General features: G+C 41.8%; 1 protein-coding gene across 4 annotated transcripts in view; it reads right to left on the reverse strand.

The window, feature by feature from the left end:
- Nucleotides 1–340: 340 nt before the first annotated feature.
- Nucleotides 341–18060, reverse strand: part of fbl (pantothenate kinase 3 fbl) — a 53212-nt gene continuing 35492 nt past the window's right edge. For all 4 annotated transcript variants that reach the window (XM_068362206.1, XM_068362207.1, XM_068362208.1 and 1 more), the window contains exons 7-9: nt 16079–16214; nt 15374–15487; nt 341–1257 (exon numbers count right to left, since the gene is read on the reverse strand). In XM_068362206.1, coding sequence (XP_068218307.1) covers nt 1192–1257; nt 15374–15487; nt 16079–16214 — 316 coding nt within the window. In that variant the 3' untranslated portion in view covers nt 341–1191. The remainder of the gene's footprint in view (nt 1258–15373; nt 15488–16078; nt 16215–18060) is intronic.

An 18060-nucleotide genomic window follows, 5' to 3' on the forward strand; every position in this document is an offset into this window, starting at 1 on the left:
CTGGATAAATCATCAAAATCATCTTTCTACTCTATGGTTATTTGGCTGCTGAAACCATTCAACGCTAGGCATTCAATGGTCAACTTCACAGAATGCTTGACCCTATATTTTCAACTCAGAATCTATATTAAAGTGTGAGACCTACACCCATCTCACATTAAATGGAATAAGTATGTAATGTTTCATTGGTTGAAAATAAAATGGGAATTTTTTCTTCTAAAATACTGTGGTGAAAAATCAGACAGGAAAAGGGAAAAGGCACCTCTATGGCCAAAAATTTTCTTCTTTTTAATACATCTGGAAAGACAAAAATACTTAAGTGGTCAAAGACATTCAAAAGGTTAACCAGAACTTTATTTTCTTTAAAAATTTTTATTTTTCCCTGGGTTTCTTAATTTCATAAGAGAATAGTTTGATTGCATTGTAAACATGCTAGATATGTATAATAAATAAACTCTTTGTAAAACAAGCAAAATAATGTTTATAAAGTACAGTATTCAGTAACAAATATAATTTGACATGCATCCAAGTCCTGGGATTAGGAGTATTTTCTATCGTATAATACAATATGGATTTTGGCATCCAAGACAACAATCCATCCGCTCCACGAGAAGGCACGTAATTCCCCCACAATCACACTCTCCCATACGTTATTGGCCTACCAGGAATAAGCAAACAGTCACACACCGTCCCGCAACATATTCAAACTGAACTTGAACTGGAAAGAACTGTACTAAATTTTTCTTACAAAAACACATTGAAAATTCATAGAAAAATATGCTACTGAAAATATTAAAATATACTTAAAAGTCATCTGTGCTAACAATAACTAAAGATATATATAGATATACGTTTACATTAGAAATAAACTACTGTTTGCTGCTCAAAAGATTATTTGTGCTAGAGTTAGGAGTGATTACTGTACTATAAAAACACATTTACACCCAAAATAAGGACCTCCTGCTTTTCTCTCTTTTGTAAATATTTTGTGCTTAACTTGCAAATAACAAAATAAACATTTACACCAAAAACAAATAACTCACTATGATCATTAGAGAAGAATAACAAAATTCCAAGAATTGAGTACTCATAATGCTTTGTATATAATAATAAAACTATATAAAAAAACTTTTATAGGTATTCATATACAACTGGACCTATATTTAATAAATAAACCATTAAAATTAAATGCTATGACGTTATCGCATCCCCTGTTCTCATCAACTCCAGCATACATCCGACAGCACCAAAATAGCCCTGCAAAGAAAAGATAATAAGGGCTGAATTTACATTACTAATTGGTAACATTGCAGATCGTATCACATAAACTCCACAAGAAAACATGACAATTATGAATCCATTGTTTTCATGATTTTTTTTTTCTTAAATATGCCCGTTTTCATATAGAAAAATTCTAAGCCCGTGACCACAGAACAATGGACATTTGTAAAAGATGGAAAGTGAAAAAGATAAAAGAATTGGCAAATATAGCACAGAAATTATGCGGCATAAATCAGCAATCTTTCATCAATACTGCTCTATTTATATAAAGTAAAACACTTCAAAGAAATCACTGTCAATGATTAATTAATGAAAACTAACTCTACAAACTAGAGTAATTTTGAGTATCAAACCTTGTATCTTGGTATTGCAATTTACTAAAAGTAAGATTTTTTAACTAAAATCTATTATTTCCATACCTACCGCCGAATACAACTTTCTATAAAGTTGAAATGCTCAGTCATTTCTTCCCTCTCCTATACATCTATGTAGTCTTAGCATAGGGGAAAACCCTCAATACCTTCAAATTAAAGTGCTTGTGATCAATGAAGTTGAATAAGGAAAGTGGAGTAGGAAGGGGATATTATTTCCACCCCAAACATAAGTATGGAAATATTAGTTTAATAATCCTGTTTGTTTCTATGAATCTTATCTTTTAATAGAACAAACTAACATGCTCCTTAGACAGATGGAAGGAGGTACCGTACACACAAACAAATTGACCTAAAAGCCTTTATCTTACAAAATAAGCTAATGCTTTTATTTATCATTAAAGACAATGCCTATATTCAAAGGAATAAAAGAAGAAAAAACAAATCTTGTCATGTGTCAACAACTTGTATTACAGTATCCGTAAAACGTTCTGGTGACGTGGGTAGGACTGGAGTTAAGAGGCGGAGAACTGATGATGGTTGAAGTTTATAGTACTTTCTGTATGATTTGAACATTTATGCCAACATAGAAATACACCAAAATAGACCTTACATAACCATGAATAAGGACTAGAATCACAAGTGTTTCAGATGGTGTGACGTAAGATGTGAGGATCCCTATGTCTCTAATCAGGGGTGCCAGGGGGGGTATGAGTACTGCCTCAGGTACGGAGTTTTGCCACTGGCTAGAGAGAGTGGTAAGATTTTATATAGTAACATATAAACAGACTAAACTAGCTCTTACACAATCTGAAATAAAGGCTAGAATCCCTAAAACTTTGTTGGTTGGCTGAAGAAGAGGGGACTAAGATCAGGGAGAGGAGGAGATTTTTTTTTGTGAAATTATCTGAGTACAAATTGTGTGAGATATAAAACGCTGTGCTATAACTCTTTTGTAGGATATACAAGTTATACAAGTGATTTTAACCTCCATATGATTTATTTTTGTAAATGACGTATCCAGACGTCTTCGTCTGTATCACCAGGCATGTTTTGACGTCAAACGACGTCATTGTAGCGAAGGGGTTAATTGAACAGAAATGTGTGAAGTTCGTGAGTTGACGATGAATAGCAAATATATTAAGTCAAATCAGTGCAATACAATACAAACAATACAAGTATTTCAAACACCCACTGCTGAAATAGAGTCAAGACTAAATGTCTTTAAATTCATATAAGGTTCTCTTTTAGCAATGATTACTAGATACCAAGTTAGTTCCCCATTGAGCTGCTGTGAAAAATTTTCTAAAGATAAATATCTTCCTTTTTGATATTGGTCTCTTATATGAGCAAATCTCACAAAACAAATTAGCTACTATATAATATTAGCAGTTCTAGACAAATAAACCTCAACTGGTCTATGGGACATAAAAAGTTGTCTTCAGAATCCCTTTTAAATATATCATCCAAAGGAAGGATACAACTCTTATGAAAGTTTCCCTTTTATAAACTTTTTGACTTTAAATTGAGGAAGCAAAAGAAAAAATAGCTTTACATACATACATATACCAAGGCACTTCCCCCAATTTTGGGGGGTAGCCAACATCAACAAAGAAACAAAAACAAAAAGGGGACCTCTACACTGTATGTTCCTCCCAGCCTTACAAGGGACTCAACCGAGTTCAGCTGGTACTGCTAGGGTGTCACAGCCCACCCTCCCACATTATCCACCACAGATGAAGCTTCATAATGCTGAATCCCCTACTGCTGCTACCTCCGCGGTCATCTAAGGCATCGGAGGCAGCAGCAGGGCCTACCGGAACTGCATCACAATCGCTCGCCATTCATTCCTATTTCGAGCAAAACCTAGCTTTACTGTGACAAAAAACAATGTTCTTCAAGAATGCTAGTAAAGCCAATTCAATTTGCTGGTTCTAATGCTAATAAAAAGTTTTGACAGGCAACTCCTTCATATAAATTTGTATCAAAGTTCATAAACTGGACTTCTCAAGAGTAGTATCACAACATACAAATTCATTTAATCAGATTATCTGGTGGCGGCTCTAGGATTATGAAAACTTTGAATACCGTATAAAATATTTTAAAAGTGATTTTTATCTTTCCAAGCGATACCAACTAAGTTCTTTAGTAGGGGGTAAGATTCTGGCAAAAGTTGACTGCACCTTATGGGTAGGATGCAGTGGGAAGTGAAACCTAAAGGACTTAGGATTGTATAGCTAGGAAAAAGACAAATTACTTTTAAAATTTGTGATTTGTTCTTACATGAATCCAAACCCTTGTCCTATAGTAAGGGAGTCATCCTTAGGAGGGAGAAAGTCCTGATCACCCAGCTCACTGACTAGCACCCTGGGATCACAATGCTCAGTCTGGGAATGACAGTAGAGGAAAGGATCCTTGCATCCTGTGACCCAGGGTTGAATGACCTACTGTTACACAGCCCAGGAAGTTTTTTAATACAATAATTACATTAGCCCTCAATAGGAACAAGGTTCCCATTGAAGATAGGGTTCAGTGGGAACAATGTTCCCATTAAGGACTACTACAATTATTGGGTTTTCCTTGACTGTCACTTTCACCCTTGTAAGGAGTGTGGGGCTTTCACACTTTTACTATATCAGTAAAATAACTATCCCTCACTGGTGTGTTCAATTGCACCTGTGTTAATTCCAGCACCAAAGGATCACAACGACTGATCCTCAGAGAGGGAAAGAAGGAAAGAGGAGAGAAGGCCACGCATTCTCACTATCATAACTTAGATTTATAATGCAACTGCTATCTTAAACTAGATGCTTCTTCCCCAGACACAACAGAGATGTTTTGAGACAATTTGGTTCTCCACTCCTTTAAAGGTTCCAATAAGTGTAAGTTATTTAAGCCCTGCCAAGAGTCAGTGGTTCCTAAAATTACCCAATCTACTTTATTTTGATATCAAGTGAGTAACTGGATAACAATTTAGACTTATTCAATTCACTTGCTGTAGTTTCACGCATAAACAAGGACTATACTTTGTTCCAATACATGCCTCTTCTGTCATGTGGACATAAGATATATTTCCGGTGAACATGGAGGATTCATCAGAAAAAAACTTGACACTTTCTGTTTTATTATCTAATTGGTCACTAATCACTTACAGTCAGAATCTGGTGCTAGGTGTTTCAAGGTCTAACCAAGTCTCGAGACTGTGGTGTAAATCTTGGACATAAGAGTAATTGACATGGGTAAAAATTTCACAGAGAAGGCATTTTTTGTCTTACCCAGTCTAAAATAATGGGCATATGATTATGTAAGCAATAGTTACATGGGATGGCCAGTGTTGCCATCATTAGCTGAGAGAGGGAAAACATGGTTACCAACCCTGATAGTAAATTTTTCTAGACATAGGGAGAGATGGAAGAGTGTAGCTGAATATTAAAGGAAATCCACTTTTATGGTATGAAGTAAATAATTAACAAAAGAAATGTTAACACATGTATATTAGACAATGAAGCATTAACATATACAGTACAGGCAATGTTGAGTTAGGCTATTACTTGACAGATTTAGGTGCTGAATCAGAGCACTCATCGGACACCAAATGCGTAATAGTGTAACTGCTGAGGATATAAGATATTCATCAAATAAAATGAGGGACTTTTTTGAGCAGAAAGATTGGCTATTCTATTATAAAAAACCTGGATATCATTAAAATCTATTTGATTTAATGTAAAATTGGAAGCATCCATGAGCAAATTTTCAAAAACATTTGATGGTGTAACAAAAATGTTTCTATACATACGACTGATCTAATGTCCTTTGTTTTCATTATACTCCTCTAACTCGATTTGGCCAATATAAGATATGCATGCATCTTATCATCACCAAAATATGTAAATTGAGGTCAATGAAGAGGTGAAGAATATTTGATGCCATGGCAAGGGACACTAAGAGAGGATTAACCAATTTCAAATTAACCTGTTTATTTTACATTTAAGGCAATATTGTGGTTAAAGATTAACTGCACATATACCAGAATATTGTAGAAAAGGAAAACAATAAGAATACTAAATATCAATGGCAGAAAATCAAAAATTTTAAATAATTTTTATTTTTCCTAACATACTCACCGAGAACTACTTTTCTTGGAGTCACTTGTGATCCCTCAATCTCGACCAAGGTTTTTCCCGCCGTTACCCCCCCCTACTCCGCTCTATATAGGCTTACCCCCGCCGCCAGAGAATGCGCCCTGAGGGCAGGATTAGGGCAGGTCACTGCATCTCTGGGTCAGCGTCCCCATCAAGTTCGTCGCTTAGCCCAACTTGGCAATGGAAGGATGGCACTCGGGGACGAAAGGGAGGGCCATTACCCGAAAAGTAGTTCTCGGTGAGTATGTTAAGAAAAATAAAAATTATTTAAAATTTTTTATTTGTTCCGACACAAATACTCACCGAGAACTACTTTTCTTGGAGACTTATACTTTAGGAGGCGGGAGTGCTATTCTGCCACTTGACTCGGCACATAGTGCCTAGAGGGCTATGGAATGCGGGGCCTAACAGAGTGCGGAGTGAGGGTAACTGCGGAACCTTACGCTATAATCTAAGACTCACCTCTTAAAATTTCTTCTGGCGATTTTCTCCTGATGAAGTCGCGAAGAATTTATTCACCGTTGGGGACATCTTCCGGCCTACCACTACACAGCTTGGAGGGCGGCAATGACTGTCCCAATGGAGAACCCGTCCAAGGATTTTCTTGAATAATCCTTGAGGTAGTGGGCAGTAAAGGTCGACTGGTGCGACCAAGTGCCTGCTTGCAGGATCTGCCCCACCAGCATGTTTCTCTCAAAGGCCAAGGAGGTGCTCAGACCCCTGATGTCATGGGGGCGGGGAGTGCCTGGCACTGCCATTTTATCCTCTTCATATGTTCTAGCGATGACTTGTCTCAGCCAGAAGGAAATGGTGTTCTTGGAGACTTGTTTCTTATTAACACCTGTGGAAACGAAGAGGTTCTTGGTACCTGGTCGGAGATGAGCTGTCCTTTCCAGGTACTTTCTGAGCGTCTGTACTGGGCATAACTTCAAGTCTTCCGTAATGCCTGTCTTGGGAATAGCTGGAATTGAGAAACCTTCAAACCTCGGGTCCCAGACTGCTGGGTTCTGAGTCTTCGCCACAAAGGAGGGTACGAACCTGAAGGACACTTCTTTCCACCCTTTGGAGTGCGCAACGTTGTACGACAGACCATGGATCTCGCCCACTCTCTTAGCCGAAGCTAAGGCTAGCAAGAAGACGGTCTTGAGGGTGAGGTCTTTGTCCCCGATATCTTTCAGAGGTTCAAAGGGAGGACGACTTAGCATCTTCAGGACCTTGGCTAGGTCCCACCTGGGCACTCTCCTAGCTTGAGGAGGGCAGGACTGCTCGAAACTCCTAATCGCATCGCTATGTGCCTCGAGGTCCCCAGGTCGATGCCTTTCAGGAGGAAGACTTGGCCTAAGGCGGCTTGAACTCCTTTAATGGCTGGGATTGACATTCCCACTTCATCTCTAAGGTACACTGGAAACTCAGCTATGTCCGGGACTGAAGCTTTAAGATGTCTTATGTGTTTCTCCGAGCACCACTTCGTGAAGGAGGCCCACTTTGCCTGGTATACCACGGTAGAGGATTTTCTCAGGTATAGGGACATTCTCTTAGCTGTGGAGGAGGAGTATCCCTCCTTCTTCAAGACCCGTTCGATAGTCTCCAGGCGTGAAGGCAAAGAGAGAGAGGGTTGTCGTGGAGCCTGAGGAAGTGCGGTTGGTGCAGGAGGTCTGACCTGGCGGGCAGAGGCCAAGGTGGTTGGCTCGCTAGGTCCTTTAGATCCGCGAACCACTCTCTCTCCGGCCACCAGGGCGCTACCAAAGTCATCCTTAGGTTTCGGGAGGCCCTTACTCTGTTGAGTACCTGCCTTATCAGCGTGAAGGGGGGGAAAGCGTACACGTCCAAGTTGTCCCACTTGTGCTGGAAGGCGTCTTCTAGGGCTGCTTTTTGGTCTGGGACCGGGGAGCAATAGACCGGTAGTTGGGCGTTGAGCTTTGTTGCAAAGAGGTCCATCACCGGGGAGCCCCAGCGTTGAATGATGAGTCTGGCTACTTCTGGGTGTAGAGACCACTCTGTCCCCACTATTTGACCCATTCTGCTGAGGCCGTAGGCTGGCACATTTTTCTTCCCGGGGATGAACCTTGCTAGCAGCACCACTTGTTGCTCGTCCGCCCAATGTAGGATGCTTATGGCGAGGTCGCACAGTTCCTTCGATCTCATGCCCCCTTGCTTCTTTATGTAGGCCACTACCGTGGCGTTGTCGCACATTAACGCCACGGTGTTTCCCTTTAGCCGACTTGCAAAGTGAAGACATGCCTTCTGGACAGCTCTTAGCTCTAGGACATTGATGTGGAGACGCTTTTCGCTCTCCGACCAGGTACCGCTTGCTGTCTCTTCCAGAAGGTGGGCCCCCCACCCTTGGTTAGAGGCGTCTGTGAACAGGAGGTACTCGGGGGACAGGACCCGAGGGGCATCCCCTTGAGGGAGTTCGACTGGCAGTGCCACCATTCTAGGGAGGTTCTCGTGTCTGGAAGGATTGGAATTAACGCCTTCTGAGAGCCTGTCTGGGACCAGAGGCTCTTGAGGTTCCATTGAATGGGCCTGAGCCTCATCCTCCCTTGGGGAACCAGCTTCTCCAATGAGACCAGGTGACCTATCAGTCTCTGCCAGTCTTTTGCCCTCCTGGAATGTTCTGACAGGAACGGCTGAATGATGCGCTTGAGGTTCCGTATCCTGTCTTCCGAGGGGAAAACCTTCCCCTGCACGGTGTCCAACGTCATCCCCAAGTATCCCATTCTGTTGGATGGTGTTAAGTTCGTCTTTTCCAGATTGATTATGATTCCCAGATTCCTGCAGAACTGGAGGAGGTTTCTCCCTTGTTCCTCTAAGAGGGCCTTTGAGTTGGAAAGGAGCAACCAGTCGTCTAGGTATCTGATGAGACGGATACCCCGTTCGTGAGCCCACACTGAGACTGTCGCGAAGACCCTCGTGAACACTTGAGGGGCCGTCGACAGACCAAAGCAAAGGGTCTTGAACTGCAGGATCTGGGAACCCCATTTTACCCGGAGGAACTTCCGACTCGACGGGTGGACAGGGATCTGGAAGTAAGCGTCCTTGAGGTCGACCGTCATCATGTAATCTTTCTCCCTCAAGGACATCAGGACGGATTTTGGGGTGTCCATCTTGAAGTCCATCTTCTTGACGAACTTGTTGAGGGCCGACAGGTCTATCACGGGTCTCCACCCCCCCGTTGCTTTCTCCACCAGGAACAGGCAGCTGTAGAAGCCTGGGCCTGGGAGAAGGACCTCTTCCATGGCCCCCTTCTCTAACATGGAGGAAATCTCCTCTTGAAGGGTGGTCCTTTTCATCGGGTCCTTGGGGGCCAACCATTCTGTCTGGCTGGCTGGAATAAGAGGGGGTGGGTCCGCTATGAAGGGGAGCCTGTAGCCTTCTTTCAGGACGGACACCGTCCAAGGATCCGCTCCTTGTGCTTTCCATGCTTGCCAATGAGGTCCGAGGCATCCCCCAACCTGAGGCTTGGGCGGGAGTAGGGGGCCTCTCCCTCTACCTTCTCCTAGAGGGGCGGCCTTATCTGCCTCTCTTCGAGGCGGAGTAACCCGACCTGAAGGAGCTGGAAGAAGCTGGTGCTCCTCTGCGGGAGGGCTGAGGAGTTGTTGTCCAGGAGGAGGAAGGGGCGTCCCTCCTCGAAGTGTTGGGGGCGGCCTGAGGAGTCACGGCGCTATCCGAGGCGGCCCTCCTGTATGGCGGCCTTCTAGATGACGCCTGTCTGGGGACGTTGGCCTCTTTCTTCTTGGACACTTTCTCCATTAGATTTTCCAGCTCTTTTAATGGGAACAGACTCACCCCACAAGGGTAGGCTACGAACAGCTCGGGCCTCTCTGTCTGGGATCCTCTTCGACACCTTAGTTAAAAGCGTGTCTCGTTTCCTTAGTACCCAGTTGGCCGTCAGGGCGAGCGCCTGGTACGCTAGAAACTTCAGAGTTTTCCCCCCGGAGGTGAGAAGGTCCGTCAGGAGGCTCTGCTGCTCCGGATCTTCGGGGTCCATGGAGGCTTGCACGTTTACTAAAGTGGAGGCCCACCAGTCTAGCCATGAGGAGACGTTAACCAGGTCCCTCGACATCTCCTCCATCATGGCGGCTTCCGTAGGAGAGAAGGAAACCGGGGCTGACGCGGCCTTTTCATCCGAGCCGCCTTGTCCCAGGATGTCCAAGGTTGGGTCCACCCTACAGGGGCCCGGGCGCCGCCCTTCTGGGATGTATACCTTCCCTTGTGCTTTGAGGCCCTGGAGCAGTTTCGAGGCACTCTGGGACTTGGGGGCTTCTGCATTGCTGGCTACCAAGTTGTCTATGTACTCTTGCCCCAGTACTAGGTCTGGGGCAAGAGGAAGGGCCAGAGAGGACTTCGGAAGGGCATCGTGATGTGTGATTCTCAGGAGGCTTGATCTCCAGGAATTCCCCTTAGGTGCCGAGGGTTCTGAAATCCCATGGTGCCTCCTGATGAGGCCCACCACTCTTCTGTATGCGGAGTCCTCCGACAGGGGAGCTTCTCCGTCAGCCGAGGTCTCGGCCTGGAGTGGGGGCGCCGGGATGCTTGTTCGACAGACCGGTCGTCCCGCCCTTGGTTCCAGGGGGGCCGACCTGTAACCGTAGGGAGCTCCGTAAGAGGGTGGATCTCGCTGCAAGGTGGGTACCACCGGCTCAGGGAGGGTCCTCGGTTGCCCGAAGGCTCTGGAAGCGGAAGTCACGGTCCCGGTGGGCTGACCCGACAACGGGAACCGTTCCTTCTTACTCGATGACCGCACCAGCTGGGCTGGTTCGGTCAGGCTGCCTTCAAAGAAGCGTGAACGGGAGGCCTTGAGTACTTACGCTTCTGTGAGAGGTCTTTTCTGCGTGGCAGGTCGTGCGGTTCTAGGCTGTGCGTAGGGAGCAGCAGCCTAGACGCACGTTCACTGGAACGAGGGTCTGGAGAGTGGAGCCTCTTGGACTCTCCTGAAGGGACGTAGACCCAGGCGCCGCCTGGAGAGACATTTCTCCTATACTTACGGGAATGGGAGCGGGAGCGCTTCTTGTTAGGTCGCGACCTTGACCTAGAGCGGGAATGATCGCTTTCGGACAGCTCCCTTTTCCTGCGTCGTTTCCCCCTGACTTATTCCTCGGAGGATGAGGCTACCTCTGACGAGTCCGACGGCGCCACGTTCCTCGCGTAACGGCTGCGCGTGTGATCCGCAGGGGAAGTTCCTCGCCGCCAGACGTCCGAGATCGAATGCTGGAGGAAGTCCTCGGGAACTGCCGTGGAGATTGTCGGCACAGAGTCTAATCTATCCATGCTAGGGGGCCAGGGGTCTAGGGGCACGTCCATTCTTAGCGGTGACTTCCCCGGCGTCTTCGGCAACTTCCACCCGAAGGCATCGCTACTCGGGTGGCGAACTCTAGTTTGGCTGTCCCCTGGCGGGGGAGAGCCCGACGCACCGGCCCACGAGGGCGGAGGAGACTCTGAAACAACAACACTGCCCCATACGGGGTCTTCAGAGGACGCGTGGTCCCCAACCACAAGGCCTGATTCACCTGAAGCACTACCGGACCCTTCTTTAGCCCTAGAGGGGCCTGCCCTTGGTTCTTCCCTCGCACTGGGAAGGACGCCTTGACTATCCACAACACTGGGGGCTTCTTGCCCTCTCCTCTGCGAAGGAGACGGAGAAGCAGAGGCTTCGTCGGACCGATCACTGGCCGACGGTAACGAAGAAACGACACTAATCTTCCTGGGGGAACGCTTAGAAGATTTCTTCTTTTTGGTACCATAGCGTACCCACTGTACAGTAGGGTCCCGAATTAAGCGTGTTCGAATTACACGATTCCCCTTTTCCGCGATCGCTATTTTTCAAAAATAAATTTTTTGTATCTGCGAGGCTGTTCAAAGTTCGCGAGTCAAGCACTACAAAATGTATCAAATCTATTGTCTTTTTAAGTATATTGGTAGCCCTAAATACGGTGATTTATAATAAATGTTACAAAACAATATCAACATTACATTTCATTAACATAATTTCATAATGAATAGCCTATTTAAGGATAAAATTCCACATCAACAATGAAATCAACTGTTAACTGTGCGAGTCCAGCTGACAAGATGTAAACAGAAATGTGGTTACGTTCTCGGCAATCTTTATCTTTCTCCAACCTTACGATAATTGTAATGGTAGTGTTAATGATGGTATATTAAAGCATTATTTTTGTTTAGTACAGTATATTTAAAAGCCTTATCTTTCCCTCTGGGCGTTCAAGGTTTTCACGAGTAGACTGGGTTCGTTTATCGGCAGTGAATAGCCTAAACTTCGGTAACGAGTCGTCAATATTTTGTCATATTTTAAACAGTATACATTTGATTTGCAAACATTGGTTTTGTAGAGTAGACGGTAAAATAAAATCTAGAGAGAGAGAGAGAGAGAGAGAGAGAGAGAGAGAGAGAGAGAGAGAGAGATCAATGTTTGCAAATCAAATGTATACTGTTTAAAATATGACAAAATATTGACGACTCGTTACCGAAGTTTAGGCTATTCACTGCCGATAAACGATAACAAACCCTTTAATGCAAACTAACTGTATCCTTTGATATTCCTCTATATTTATCACGAATTCCTTCTATACCTCCTCAGACACTCTTAGTTCAAATATCTAAATTATTCTTATCACAACTAACACCATCTAGTCATTTTCATTCCATTATATCTATTATTCCTGTGGATCTTATTCCCTTTCCTTATTCTGTTTATTCAATGGGTTTCGTTTTTCCCTTTACCGTCTTTCAGAATCTATTTTTAGCCACTGGCAACCAAATCCCCCCTTCCCCCGTCCCCTACCGTCTCCCCTGCGAGTCCACCCAGCCTATCTCATCACTCCCCCCACCTTCATCCTCCCCTGTTCTAGGTCTGTAACCTTCTGCGTCATAATATCTCTCTCTCTCTCTCTCTCTCTCTCTCTCTCTCTCTCTCTCTCTCTCTCTCTCTCTCTCTCTCTCTCTCTCTCGTTATACAATACAGTACTTACAAATAGATGAAGAAACCAAAATTGGTTTTCTTGAAGTGTCAATTAAATACAAAACGAAAAAATTATACCGTGTATACATCCATTTCAATCATAGCTTAAAATACGGTAACCGATTTCGTCCGCAAACCACTATTTTTTAGGAAACACCATTCTATTCCAGAAAATTTTTACTCTTTAAATGTCAATTGCGCTATAATAAAACATGTACTTATGTTGTTAAATTTCGGGTGTGTTTTAAAAATCGAGTATTGCTAACTTATTTTTGTTTTACTTTTGGCTGTGATCACATCAGCTGATGTTTAGCTTCCGCGCGAATACAATAACAAAGAATTGTTTACACCATTTCTTAACTTATTCAAACCATCTATACAGTTAATATTACATAAACACCAATGTGTTATAACCTATCATATTTATTGTTTAGTACTTTAAAACCACTCTCTCTCTCTCTCTCTCTCTCTCTCTCTCTCTCTCTCTCTCTCTCTCTCTCTCTCTCTCTCTCTCTCTCTCTCTCTCTCACATCGAACGTTATAGCGGTAACCTAATTGTTTGGTGACTTTAAAAATAGGCCTAGTACTTTCTTCTTTTACCTTTTTTGTAAATGGATCCATAATTGAGGTGGGTACAAGTTGACTTATAACTGAAGTTAGGAAAAGTATTTTGGATATGGAAAGGACAATTATCTTTCGTAACAGTTTAGAATTATCGTAAGTTATCACTCTGTCATTAGCGGCAGTTTGCTATTGTGGATTAAACGCATAAGGAAAAAAAAATTTCCAGCTTTGCTACGAATTTAGGAATTTATATGGATACGGTAAGTGAAATATTTGTAATAACATAATGTTTACTAAATGTTTGTAATATCATTTGTTATGACTTAGATCATGTGTGTTTAATACATTCGTTTGTTTATTATGATCGAAGATGGAGCGTAAACAAATGGAAGGTTTCCGTTTCAGGCGGCGTCATAAAGAAAAACATTTCATAAATGGCATTCATTTCATTTATTTGAAAGTTCTAATAAAAAATAATTAGAACATTGGTAATAACAAATTTAACATATAATCTATACTTGGTAAAATTGCTGTCAATTCAAAAACACAGATGTATAAATGCGTCTGTTTCTTCGTTGTGATCAGAGATAAACGTAAACAAAACATTGGTTGTCGTTTTCTATTGTGCTTTTTAGCATGTTTAGGAAACGCATGATATAAAATCGCCTTTATTTTGATAATTCTGGATTTTCAATCATACAACAAGCTAGTCTATAGAGTGATGGTTTTGCTATTCACCAGTTGTATTATACAATAGATATGACAAACATTAAAATTTGTCTGTATTTTGGGTTGTGTTATAACGGGAAATATATGGTGTTTACACCTATCCTGGTTGTAATTTTAACCATTTTTCAAGTTATTAGAACTTTAAAGTATATTAAATGTTTTATTTATTTACAAAAACAATTTGATATAAAGAAATACAGTATAGTACAAAGAAAGTATTGGAAATAGGTAGTAAACACATTTGAATAGGCAAATTGCTGGTTGCCATGGCCACAATGGAATTATTTCTGGTGTGTGTTTCGAAATTCGCGATTTTCCATTTACACGAGGTCATTAATCGACCAAATTCTCGCATAATTCGGGACCCTACTGTATATCATCCCAACTTACGCACTCCGGACACGTGTCCGCGGAGGAGCAAACTTTCCCCCTACACGTGGAACAAAGGGAGTGAGGGTCTACTTCTGGCTTAGAGAGGAAAGCCCCACACGACTTTTCGGCTCTAGGTCCAGGGCAACAGCGCACATGCTCCATCGTTAGCACACGAATGGCACAACACTAGTGAGCTATAAGTACACTGTGATATATACAGGGAGAACGCACTGTAACACTTGCGAATAACGCACTACGCAAAAAACACAAGTCCCCACGTTGGAAACACGTGGAACACAAACGCGCCAAAGGATCGAGAGAGACGAAAGAGTGAGCTGTGTACTGCTCACGACCAAGGAACTTAATGGGGACGCTGACCCAGAGATGCAGTGACCTGCCCTAACCCTGCCCTCAGGGCGCATTTTCTGGCGGCGGGGGTCAGCCTATATAGAGCGGAGTAGGGGGGGGGGGGGGGGGTAACGGCGGGAAAAACCTTGGTCGAGATTGAGGGATCACAAGTGACTCCAAGAAAAGTAGTTCTCGGTGAGTATTTGTGTCGGAACAAATTAAGTATTATATGCTTTCTCAGGCAAAGAGTATATCACTTGCTTCTCTATTATTGGTGGGTGTTTAGCCATGTAGATATGGAGTGGGAAGAGAATCGTAAGGGTTAAAAAATTCCTTATATTGTTTTTTATTCAGTTGTCAAGTTTTCACTTCCAGCTTATAGCATTTTTTATTCAAGAGGTAAAAGTCATAGAAGTAATACAGTAAAAAATACAAATTACTGAAAGTGATCTAAAATGCATGAAAAAGAATTTCAATATTGTAGTTTCTTTTTTAAACAATCCATATACATAAAAGAACTTAGGTTTCTTGTCATCAATAAAAAAAAAAATGTGTAATTTATAAGAAAATAAAAATAATTGACTGACCTCATGCTCTAAGAAGATAGCTTTCAGTTGTCCACCAGACCAAAAATCCATTGCATATGCAAGAAGCTTCATTGAGATCGGATTCACACGCAAAAAGTTTCCAACAAACAACACCTATGAAATACACAACTCTTTAGTATAGTTCAACTAGATGTCTTCTTGAATTTACTTTAATTCAACCCTTTTACCCCCATGGACGTACAGGTACGTCCTTGCAAAAAACCGTTATTTACATTTTTTTGCATATTTTTGATAACTTTAAGAGAAACTTCAGGCATTTCCCAAAATAATGAGACCAACCTGACCTATGATGAAAATTAAGGCTGTTAGAGCAATTTGAAAAAATATATATTGCAAAATGTGCTTAGAAAAAAAAAAAAACGCCGGGAGGTTAAGGGTTGGAAAGTTCCAAATAGCGTTGGGGGTAAAAGGGTTAAAAGCCAACGACCATTCAAATAATAATATAAATAAGTTCTAAAAATGAAAAATAAAATAAGTGACAACAATACTGCACTCTTGCAAAAAGTAATTGTGTATTAGACCTACACATTATTCATTAAGATCAATCATTCCCAGAATAAATACAGAACACAAGATAAATCTCTTTTTAAGCTGTTGTCAATACAAAGACGTCAATACATTATTGCAAAGATAAATCAAATATGATATAGCCATCAATATTTAAAAACACTTAAATTGATATACCTTTTCAATTTTTTCATTTGCAGCAACCATACGTGCGATCGAGCCAATGTTGTTTGTTATTGTCACTAAAGTTGCACAAGCCAGATCCTCTCGGGAGACCTTTGCTCTCTTTTCTGCACTATTCATATGACCAAAGCTGAAATAAAATTAGAATTATAAGACTCTACGAAGAATATACAGGACGTTGATTAAACAATATACCTTCGCTACGAATCAACAGTAAAAACCTTGGAAAAAACAATTACTAAGGTTAAATCTCAAGGTTTTTATAAATTAGAATATATCTTAGTGTATGCTAATACATTAGAAACAGTTTTTAAATCAGGAAATTAAATAAAAGATTGCATGAGATAAAAAAAAAAAACTTCTCTATATGCTAAACAGGATACACCTTCAGCCAACATATTTACAAATACCTATGGAAAAGTAATATGATAATCACCAACACCTTCACCAAAGGGTAGTGCCCCTAAACTAAAGTCCCCAAAAAATCACCCCTTATCCCAGACCCTTTTGGGGCAGAAGCACCCCAGATATCCTTAAGAAGAACTACAGGCAACAGACCAATCAAGACTGCTTCCTATATTAGTTCAATACTGCGTAATAATGGTGGTGACCATGCCCCTTTTGAGAAATGACTAAATATCTACATATAATGTTCTGCAAAATCTTTCGTAATTTGTAAAAAGAGCCCTGGGATTTATTCTTATGCTAGAGCAAAATTAACTTTTGAATATTGGGCAAATACTCGCAAAGATATGTCCTGGAAGAGAAAATGAACATGGACATTCAGAAAACTATAATAAAGTAAATAATGCCAAGACAGTAGTTAAAGAAAAAAGAATCACCTTGGCATTATTCTAATCATTAAGTAGTTTCACTAAACTCCAATGTTGTGAAAACTATTTCTTTATTCATAATAGTAGACATGGGTAAGAGTGGCAAATGGAATAGTAGTAGAAAGGGCATTAATGGATTATGAGTTGATAACAAGAAGGATGTTTGGAAAATTGAAAGGTGTGCATGTGTTTAGGGGTATGCCAAAAGGTACGTCTGATCACTTTTTAGTTGAAGGAAAATCAGCTGTAGCAAAAGACTCGAGAAACCAAGTGGGGGGGGGGGGGGGTTGTAAAAGTGAAGTAGTGAAGATTGAAGAGCTGAAAAAACCAGAGGTAAAAAGTGAACATCAAGAAAGTTGAAAGTGGCATATGACAGGTTAAAAGGAAGAGATGGCTGCAGAGAAGTAGGTAAGGTATAGAGAAAATGTGGAAGTAAAATGTAAGGTAGCTGAAGCAAAGAGGGCGGCTGACTGGAGGTGGAGTCAGGAATTAGGTCGTTTGTATGGAAAGAATAAAAAGACGTTTTGGAAAGAAGTAAGGAGGGGTGGATCAAGAAGTGAAGACAGTGAAAGAGGAAAATGGAAGGTTGTTGAAAGAAGGAGGCAGCGAAATGGTGGGCTGAATATTTTGAAAGTTTGCTAAATGTTGAGGTACCAGTGATGGAAGATGAGAATAGGATATTACAAGAGAGGTAGAGAAGAAAGCACTAGATGAAACGAGAGCAGGAAAAGCCCCTGGTATGGATGGCGCGAGGGCTGCGATGTTGAAGGAAGGGGTATGACTGTACTTGAATGGTTGGTGAGATTGTTATGTTTTATGTTGCCAATGGTACCAGCGGACTGAGCCTGTGCGTGTACTGTTCTGCTGTACAAAGGTAAGGGAAATGTGCAAGAGTCGTAATTCAAGTGGTATTAGTTTGAGTGTGGTTGGAAAAGTATATGGTACAGTGCTAACTAATAGGATTAAGGATAAAATAGAGGATGCAATATTAGAATTGCAGGGTGGTTTTAAAAGAAATAGGGGATGTTTGGATCAGATTTTTACAGTTAGGCAGATATGCAAGAAATATTTAGCAAAAGGTAAGGTGGTGTATGTCGCATTTATGGATCTGGAGAAAGCTTATAAGAGTTGATAGGGAAGCGA

The sequence above is a fragment of the Palaemon carinicauda genome, chromosome 38 (genome assembly GCF_036898095.1).
Source record: "Palaemon carinicauda isolate YSFRI2023 chromosome 38, ASM3689809v2, whole genome shotgun sequence".
Classification (NCBI taxonomy): Eukaryota; Metazoa; Arthropoda; class Malacostraca; order Decapoda; family Palaemonidae; genus Palaemon; species Palaemon carinicauda.